The sequence below is a fragment of the Toxoplasma gondii genome, chromosome XI (genome assembly GCF_000006565.2).
Source record: "Toxoplasma gondii ME49 chromosome XI, whole genome shotgun sequence".
NCBI lineage: Eukaryota > Apicomplexa > Conoidasida > Eucoccidiorida > Sarcocystidae > Toxoplasma > Toxoplasma gondii.
The window spans coordinates 3,654,430-3,663,425 of record NC_031479.1 but is presented as its reverse complement, the minus strand read 5'-3'; the positions used below and the strand labels follow the sequence as shown (position 1 = coordinate 3,663,425).

Below are 8,996 nucleotides of genomic sequence, written 5' to 3'. Positions count from 1 at the left end.
TGAAAAATTAGAAAAAGCGAGGGTATCAAACTTGAAGACAGGGAACTGGTTTTTCAAAGGAAAAACAAGCTCAGCTGCTTCTTTCCAACTTGCGAATTCGCACATTTACAAGCCGCTCGACTGTGGCGTACATCATTTGTATCCTGGTCAAGTTGAGCATTCGAAGAAAAGCAGATGGCGAGAAGGTTTTTGACAGGAAAAAACAGGCGAAATGGGGAGAGAAAAGCTACAAGGAAAACGGAGGAATCAGGAAACCCAGGGCGACACGTAGAGTCGGCTCTTTCTGCTCTTGCTATTTTGATTGAGGGTGTCTATTGCGTTCTATAGCAAATCCTCCCTATTGGTTCTTTATGCGTAAAAAATCAAGTAAAACAGTGACTGTCGATATGTGGGAAAAAACGAGAATCGAATAAAGCCGTTGAAGACCTGACACGTTTTGTCTCCCATGGAGTCTTCTGGGTGTCTCCACACCTCTGGGCCCGTCAACAAGATTGTTTCAGCATTTGTGCAATTCATCTACTCTGTCGCTTAGACGTAGAAGAGTATTTTTTTCTGTTTGTCCATTGTTTTTGCCCGTTATTTGCTCGTTTCCCTTTTTTTAGATTTAGATCCCCCCCTTTCGCCGTTCGTTTCCTTGCGCACTGCTGTGACCGGCCAATCTCGAGGTGACGAGACTGGTAGAAGTGTGTATGAGTTTCAAAACCCGATTTTTTCGCCTACTCCTCTGTTTCCTCTTCTTTCGTCCGTCTCCTTCAGTTCTATTCCTTCGATTTTTCCTCTGTCCGCCTGCTTCCCTAGAGCCTCGTCGTCGCCCCCCCCCCCGTGTATTCGGCACTGAAAGAGCTTTCCTGTCTCCCTTTTCCATTGTTTCTTCCGTTTCGAACTTGCCTTATTTTCTGTCCTTGTGTTCTTTACTACTCACGTTGCTTCTCCCTTCCCCGTGTTTGCGGCACCACACCTCTGCACGCGCGCAGAACCCTCGTCTCTCTGTCTTCTCTGAGCGGATATCGACACCTGTACTTGCTGTCTCTTATTATCTCTTCCTCCTTCGAGCTCAAGAGCCCCTCCCTCCTCGCGTTCCTCTCTTCTCTTCTGTCGGACATCGTTTTCGTCAGTTCTCTTCTTGCCTGCAGGTGTGCGTGCGTCTGCCTGCTGTCCTTTTCGTTTTCTCTCCTTCATGAAGCATCGTCGGAGCAAAACTCGGCAATCCGCATTTCTCTATAGCTGGGGAGACCGACTGTGTTTCAACAGCGGTGAACCCTCCCGTTTCCTTCATTGCGTAGGACATGCATACTCATCAGACGAAGCCCCGACCTCTCGCTTTCCTGTGAAGCACTGAAAGATGTTTGCTGCTCACACATCGGTGGCAACGCAGATACAGCCGCAACAGGCTGCAGCTGGGATACTTCCCTATGGAGACTGTCTTCTTCTCCTTGCCCTGAAAGTACGTCTTCGAAACGGATCGCCTCTGCCCTGGTGCACAGACACGCTTTTCATCACTTTTATTGTGCCTGAAAGTCATTTCAAGAATCTTTTCTTTGCAAAGGTGGTGACTCTTGGTTGACTAGGAACATGCAAGGAGCGTAGAGAGATCCCTCTAGATGGAGGGGCCTCTACCCAGTTACAAATCCTTTCACCTATATTGTATATGCATGAATAATGATGTGAACGTACACGCATGTTTTCCTAAAGAAGAGTTTGAGAAGCCTCCCTACAGCCATAATATATATATATATATATACTACATTTGTCTGAACGTAGACATACCTATATGTGTGTTCCTATAGAAGAAATTGAGAAGCGTCTGTTTCCTTTTGCACATAAATACACATATTTATATTGATGGTGTGAACGTCGTCATATGTGCATACGTTCTCTCTGTCACTTCAGGAGGCCCTCCACAGACTCTCCACTCAAGCATTCATTCGCCATGACGTTGCACAGACAATTGCACAAGTGGCTCAACAGGCAAGGAAAAACAGGATACTTGCAAACCGAGGGAGACACGAGGCTCATGTCTATTGATTGTTCTCCGTCCCAGTTACGCCGCCAGGAGCTTCCTGCATATGTGGATATATTTTCAAGGTACTCTTTACGTATGAACAAGGACATCATGGACGCTGAAAGATCGTGATCTGCAATTTCTTTTTGTGTTCCCGTTTGCATTCTCTTTTTCCTTTTCTCACTCGTTTTTTCGCTGCTTCTGCACCGTCATCGTTTCTCCGCTCACGCATATGCGGCGATTTGTCTTTGACAGTCGGAAAAACCTCTTGTCAAAGGGAGAAAGTTTTGGACGTTGTCCATCCTTTTTTTTGAGACGCTCATTTTTGCCGACAGACGACCTACCGGCATCGCTTTTCCATTTCTCGTGTGGTCCCGCAAAGGGTCTGGTCTGTCGCTTTGTGCAAGGTGCGAGTTTGACGTTCCTCCACTCTTTTTCCTTTCTCTTCCGTCGTGTTCAGGAGCTGATTGCACTTCTGGTTAGGTCGGCGCCTTCGCTACCCTCGATTTGCTTGACGGGGCGTCTTCTGCTGTATCGACACCGTCAACAGCACTGGCTCCTCGTTCTACAGTCTGTGCGTGGGGCGACCCTTTCGCCTGCTTCGCTTTCAACGCAGTCAGCAAGTGGGTCGTCCTCGACTCCTGCAGACATTTCTGCGAAAACAAGACAAAGAGGCGAGGTCGTTATGGCCTACCTGAGGCGCTTCTTGCCGAAAGATAAAAGGGAAGGAATTCGGGCTTTGCAGGGAGGCGCGGTGGTCAAGTATAATCTTCCAGGCTTCACGCCGTCTCACAGACAAACTGTGCCAGAGGCTCCTGTCGAGGACAAGAAAGGTCAGTTGCCGCTCTTTCGAGAAAGCAGAGGACATATAAGAGTCGAGGAAATTCCGAGTCGTCGCGCCAGACGTGAGTTGCAGGAGACACAGGGGGGCAGTTAAAACGAAGTCGTGCATTCATCGACATCGACGGATCGCATGGGCATACGTATTTGGGTAGGATTGTCCATACGTCAGTAACTATAGAAATGTGTGTATCTGCGTGCCGCGGTGTAGATTCGTGCCAGTGAGAGATCCTCTCTGTTTCTTTGCCTGTTTCGATTCCGGACTAGGGGGGTTGTTTTTCGTTTGCAGGCGATCGTGCGTGCTCTGCGTTCTGCTCATTCGGTTTTTCAGAATCAGTTTGTTCTCAAGAAGGATCTTCGTCGTGCTCCGTCGGAGGGAAGGAGTCGATGCAGGAGACAACCGCAGCTGCGACTGGAGCTGGCACAGAGCCTCTCACGTGTGGACCCCTGACTTCGTCTTCGGCGACTCGTGCTGCGGCACCGAGCTCTGAGGCGCCGCCAACTGAACCAGCGCTTGATGGGGTGACCTATTTTACCCACGACGGAGTGCTCCGCGCCTCAGTTCCTTTCAGTAGCTTGCCCCAAATTAGTGCTGTCGTTTCTGCGGCTCTAGCTGCGACGGGTGGCGGCAGCGCTCAGACCCAGGAAGGCAAAAAGCGGAAAGTTTGACTCGTCCTGCGGCCTAACGCAGCATCTGAAACACTTGTTAAGGTGACCTGAGCTCTCTAGCCCGTGGTATTGACTGGCGCATTCTTCGGTTTATGTGTAAAAACACATGCATTTACTTATCTAAGAAGGCGTATGTACGTCCTCGAACTTCATCAAGAGAGGTATCGCCCTAATGGCGCGTGTCGCTTTTTCTCCGTCTGGAGCAGGTGACGTTTCTAAACAGCCCTAGGGATGAGTTCGGGCCAACGTAGGCGTTTTTGCTGTACGTTGTGACAACACTGAAAGGCGAGTTTCGGAAACTGTCATTTCAAGCGGTGCATGACGTGGACAAAGCGTATCCCGAACACTTGTTTTTTTCTGTTCATTTGTTTGCTCCAAAAATATCCTGTTTTTGGCTACCGTCTTTCCGCTGCAAACCTATAACACGGAGTGTTGCAGGTGACCCCATCCTCTTTGATGCTAGGAGTGTTCATAGCAAACGGCGAAGTCAGAAGTTGCGAAGAGGCTGTGTAGTTGTCAACTTGGGATGAGGTGGACTTTAGATCGAACCTCGAACTCATAGACCGACCGGAGCTTGAATCTTGAGACAACACTAAGATCACTCGAGCGAAACATCGGTGCGCCTTTGGAGAGCGCATCCCCAGAACTTGACGGTAGCATGAACCCTTTCTTTTGCCAGCAGAAAAGCCAAAATCCAGTAGCCCTGCGTATAAGATTAACGCTTGTTAGTCTGTGTAGCAGTTTTACTGACGGAGCCTGGAGTTGATGGTGTGAATTAAAACGCACCTTAAGATTCAAAGCACCAGACAATGGTGTTGATTCCGACGTTTTCACTTCACGAATCCTGCTCCAAACGTTCAAAACGGCGATCGGTGTAGGCATTTGTGGTCGATTTCAAAGCGATGAACATCCGGAATGGCGAGACCACAACTGGCATGCAAAGGGAGACCGTGGGGATAGAAGACAGAAGAAGTCTTTGTGCGTCTCAGATTGCCATAGGTTCATGACACGACACAGACGGTGTACTCGCGTCACTGCATGAGCTTTGATTACGGGTTTGTGCCTAAAACTTGAAAGAAGCTACTAGACGGCATTGTATTCTGATCAAAGCAGTGAATACGCGGGACACTTCTTCGAGCATCCACGGGGGAGCAATTAGCAAGCCGGGGGGCCCCGGGACACTTGCTCTACGCTGGCAATGGACACGCAGGGAGCTCTGGGACTCGGGTGCGTTTGTTGACGTAGCTGACGTAGCGGGCAGACGCGAAGCTTCTCTCTCTCGTATATCAGCAGGTAATTGAATGAATGAAACAATAGAGGGTCTAGTATAGGACGTTTGCTGTGTGCTCTTGCACATGTGGTTGCCGAGCGGTTTAACAACGGCTAGAGCAGAGGCGTAATACCTCGTTCCGATTGTCTCATTCACAAAATCAGTAACTCGTTGTATGGTCAACAAAAGCAGCAAAGACAGTTCTCTAGCGCGACGTCATATTGAGGCAACAAGGAGATGGTAACTAATATGGCTGTCGGAACCCGAAGATACTCATCGTTCCTTTTGTAGCCCTTTTTAACACTAGAACCTGAAACTGAACGAAGACGACACCGCGAAGAGCTCAAGTATTTGCCTCGCGAAAGTTTCATGCAGACCGTACACGACCCCAGCATGATTGCTGTTGCTTCCGTATGCTTGCACTGCACTACTTGTTCGGTTTATGTCAGATTGTGTAGGCGTGAAAACAGAGTAACTACTTTCGATGATGTCGTCACGCCGACGAACGCGTCGTACCAGACACTTCCCACTAATGTGCCTGACGCGCACCGAAAGGCCGCTCAAATTCTTTCTCTGTTTCTGCCCCGCCAAAGGATCAACCGACACAGGTTCCTCTATCCATCGTTTGTTGGGTCTACAGAAAAACAGGTCCTCGTTAGCGGTAAGCCAACAAACGTGATGAAGGGGCTGGCTCTGCTGTCCGTAAGTACAACCTGCCGTACACGGCACGCCAGATGACGTAGTGATGCATGTTCATCTCTATTCTGTCTCAGAGGTCTCCTGTGTGAAGCATAGACGATCCTTTTACCAAAGATTCTCGCGAATTGTAAGTCAAGGAGCCTTGTACTTCTCTCACACCAGCGTGTCTTCCTTCAATCAGCATACTGAGCGCGGGCTGCCGCAGCTGCAAGGAACACGGTAATGCTTTCTGCCCCCAGTTGCATGCAGAGATTTCTCAGCATAGTGTGGTAGTTCGTGCACGAGACTGACTGAGTATCGAAAAAAAACGGAGAGGTCCTTTCAAGAGGAGCGACGTGGTCTTCAGAGCCATACAAATTGAATGTCGGCGGCTCAATGGCGTCCGCTCCGGGAAGTACCCTTCCTTGAACGGCGTTGAGGCTCCACTGAAGGGTTCCACATGCCTCGCGACAACCGGGTTTTTGGCTTCCTCCGGTTTGCACCCCAAATGCATCTGGCGCTGCTATGAAGCCGGAAGATACAGTGCAAGAGGCGAAAACGGGGGATATCTGCGTCCGTTTTTTTCCACCCACCTCGTACAGACAGGTGCCATTCCACCGGTGCTCGTGCTCGCCACGACCAAGAATCATACTCCCTTTAGTTTCCTTCTCCGGCTGAATCACATTTTTCGGGAAGGCGCGTTCGTGTGAGCGGAGCGGGGCTGGTGAGTACGCTATCGAGACAACATCAGAACTGGATGACTGGATTTTCCCAAAGACGGGTATGTTATCCGGACAAACACTTATTGCGCCATCTGCAGAACTTACTTTCTGAGACCTCGAATCTTCTCTCTTCTCGAAGCCCAACAGCCGCGTGCACGAACCAAAAAAACGTTCTGTGTCACTAAAATTTCTCATCAGACTGGTTTTACTCTTTGCGAAAGCTGGCATTACGACAGCGGGCGGTGCCGGAGAGGGCTTGTCTCGATCGCTTTGAGGGGAGGGAACGGCTGGTTGAATTGTACCTTTTGCCGAAATAGACCACTCCTCAGTACTTTGCTTTGAACTGTCGAGATCAGTCTTATATTGCCGTACGTCCTCATTTGAGAGCCTGGAACTGGATAGCCCAACGTTGCTTGAGAGGCTCTCGGCAAAGGACGTGTCATCGATCTTCGGATTACACAGCTGTGGCACTGCTCTCGAGCGTCGAGGAATTGGAGACGGACCTAGTGGACGTCGGACGAGCTGATATTCAGCCATCAACCTCTTGGCTGATTTCTGATTGTCGACACGAAGCCCCTTTGAAGAAGTTCTGTGGTGACCGCCCACCGTTGACACCGGCCTTCGATAAACTCCACTGTTGTGGGTTGCCCCGAATTCAGAGTGCGTGTTCGGATGATGCAGGACATACCTTGCTGGTTTTTGTCCCTGGACACCGAATTCGCTTGCGCCACATGTTGTTGTTTCTTTCCTTGATGCCGGCAGATCCTGTTTTGACCTCTGTTGGCATTGATATTGACGGCACTTTCGTGTGCCCCCGAAGACCGTGGAGCTGCGGTCACCGCATCTTAGCCTGGGTGGTTGTGGCTGCTGGTCCACGTTCATTAGAGATCGTTGCCGTTCTCCCCAAAAGCGCACATCGGCTTTCGATGTCTGTGTCGCTCTCTCTCCTGACGTTTGCGGCTGCGGTTCCACTGCAGTCGCATTGGCGTTGCTTTCAGTTGGCCGCCAAAAGGATCGTGTGACTGCGTGCTCTCTACCAAACCAGCGACTGTTACGGCTTTCCGGAGCCACGAGCGTTCGCTGTGGAGGATTTGGCAACTGTGGGTGCGAATAATACACTGTTACACAACCACATTCAGTATGTCGCTTCTCCTGAAGGCACTTAGCAGGTGCGTCGGAAGCACATAGCACTTCTTCGCGATTCAGAATTTCGCCGTCTGAAGTGATCTCTCCTCTGGAAAACTTGCCTAATGGTGTGACTGCTACTTCTGAATCTCCGCGGTATTCAAGCTCGTGCAGACGTCCGGTGTCTCCTTTGCACTGCGGGGAACTGTAACCTTCTCCAGTTGACGATACAGACGAACGATTCTCACAGCGGTGGTCTCTCTTGTCCTCCACTTTTGTGACCGTCTTTCCGTGGTCGACCCTAACTGGGGACAAACTGCGAGATAATCCTGAGAGCGGCTGGAGGCCAGGAATCGTCATTTTTGCTTTCGCAGTCTTTGCCCTGCTTCCAACTCCATCCGACAAGGCACCGCTGCCTCCACTATCTCTCAGAGACCGCCTGCCGGGAGTCACATCAGGGCTTGAAGTACCGCCCCTCCCTGTCCACAGGGTGCTGCTGGCGTCAGATCGGACACTGGTGACTACCGTACAGTTGTCTCCAGTACGGCAACCGTAACGTATGGATTCGCCGCTCACGCTGCTTGACCCGAAAGCACTGTTTCGTCTGCTTCTGTCAGTTGGACAATCTTTTTCAATGAGACTCCGGGAGCTTGAACACCATGCCGCCTTGATCGACTCTTCCATCTTTTCTCCTCCCCGCCAGCAATTGCCGTTAGAGTTGTCGTCGTCGACCATCTGTCCTTGTATCGGGCGACTCCGACTACCACAGTGACTGGACAACTCTGATTTTCCTTTTGCTTTCCACTTCTGAATCCTGCCAGCGCATTCAGAGAAGGCGACACCTTCGTCACTACTTGTACGAGTGCTCCAGCTCCCTCTGTAGCTGCCTTCCCGCGGGCTCACAGAACAGCCAGCAAAGTCAGTCGTGCCGAGGCACATCAGATCACTACGAGACATCTCAGCTCGTGTGGTTCTTGTGTCTCCTTCCGCAACCTCTACCACAGCTCGCTGTTCGGCAGAGGACACTTGGCCTGTTTTGTCCCTAACTACATTTGAACCGCAGGCACGTCGTTCTAGGATAAACCTTGAGTCGACTGTTTCGTGCGATTCAATTGTTTGGCAAGCCTTTGCTTGAGGCAAGCCAAGGGGGACCGATCCGCCGGCTCCTGTGAGCCTTCGCTCCAACGTCGGCGAGTTGGCATCCCCGTTGTTATGTTCGTACGATGAAGGGCCGTATGTATCAGGGCAACCAGACCAGGGCGCAGGTGTGGTTCTGATGGTCATTCTTGTATTGTCTATAAGTCCTGTGGATGCTGTAGGCACACATAGGTCCCTAGAGCTGTTACCTGAAGCCAATGCTTGGTCCGGGGCGAGAGGCTGACTGACACGCCCCACACATGGCTCTCTGCTGCAAGTTCCCAATTCAACCGGTTGGTCCGGTCGTTGGGGGCTAGATGTTTCTCCAGGAACCACAGTGTCGTCAGAAATCTGCTGGAGGGGGCGTGCAGGGCCGTAACAAAGCAGGGATGGCTCTGGAACGTCACGTGCAGAAACCTGATCGTAGAATCCGGCCTTCCGATGATGGGAACGACTGTGATACGCTGTCGTTCTCCTCAATTTATTCCACGCGCCCTGGACCGCTTGATGGACTTCTAAGGGTGTTTTGGTGGCAGAAGATAGCAGAAGCTGT

The 8,996-nt window shown here is 50.7% G+C and overlaps 1 protein-coding gene across 1 annotated transcript; it reads left to right on the top strand.

The window, feature by feature from the left end:
* The first annotated feature begins 497 nt into the window (after positions 1–497).
* On the top strand, positions 498–3,887 carry TGME49_313750 (hypothetical protein). Its single transcript, XM_018782790.1, has 4 exons — positions 498–1,444; positions 1,891–1,968; positions 2,463–2,835; positions 3,174–3,887. Exons 1-4 carry the CDS (start codon positions 1,343–1,345, stop codon positions 3,509–3,511), a joined length of 891 nt encoding a protein of 296 aa, XP_018635403.1. The 5' UTR covers positions 498–1,342; the 3' UTR covers positions 3,512–3,887.
* The last annotated feature ends 5,109 nt before the right edge of the window (positions 3,888–8,996 follow it).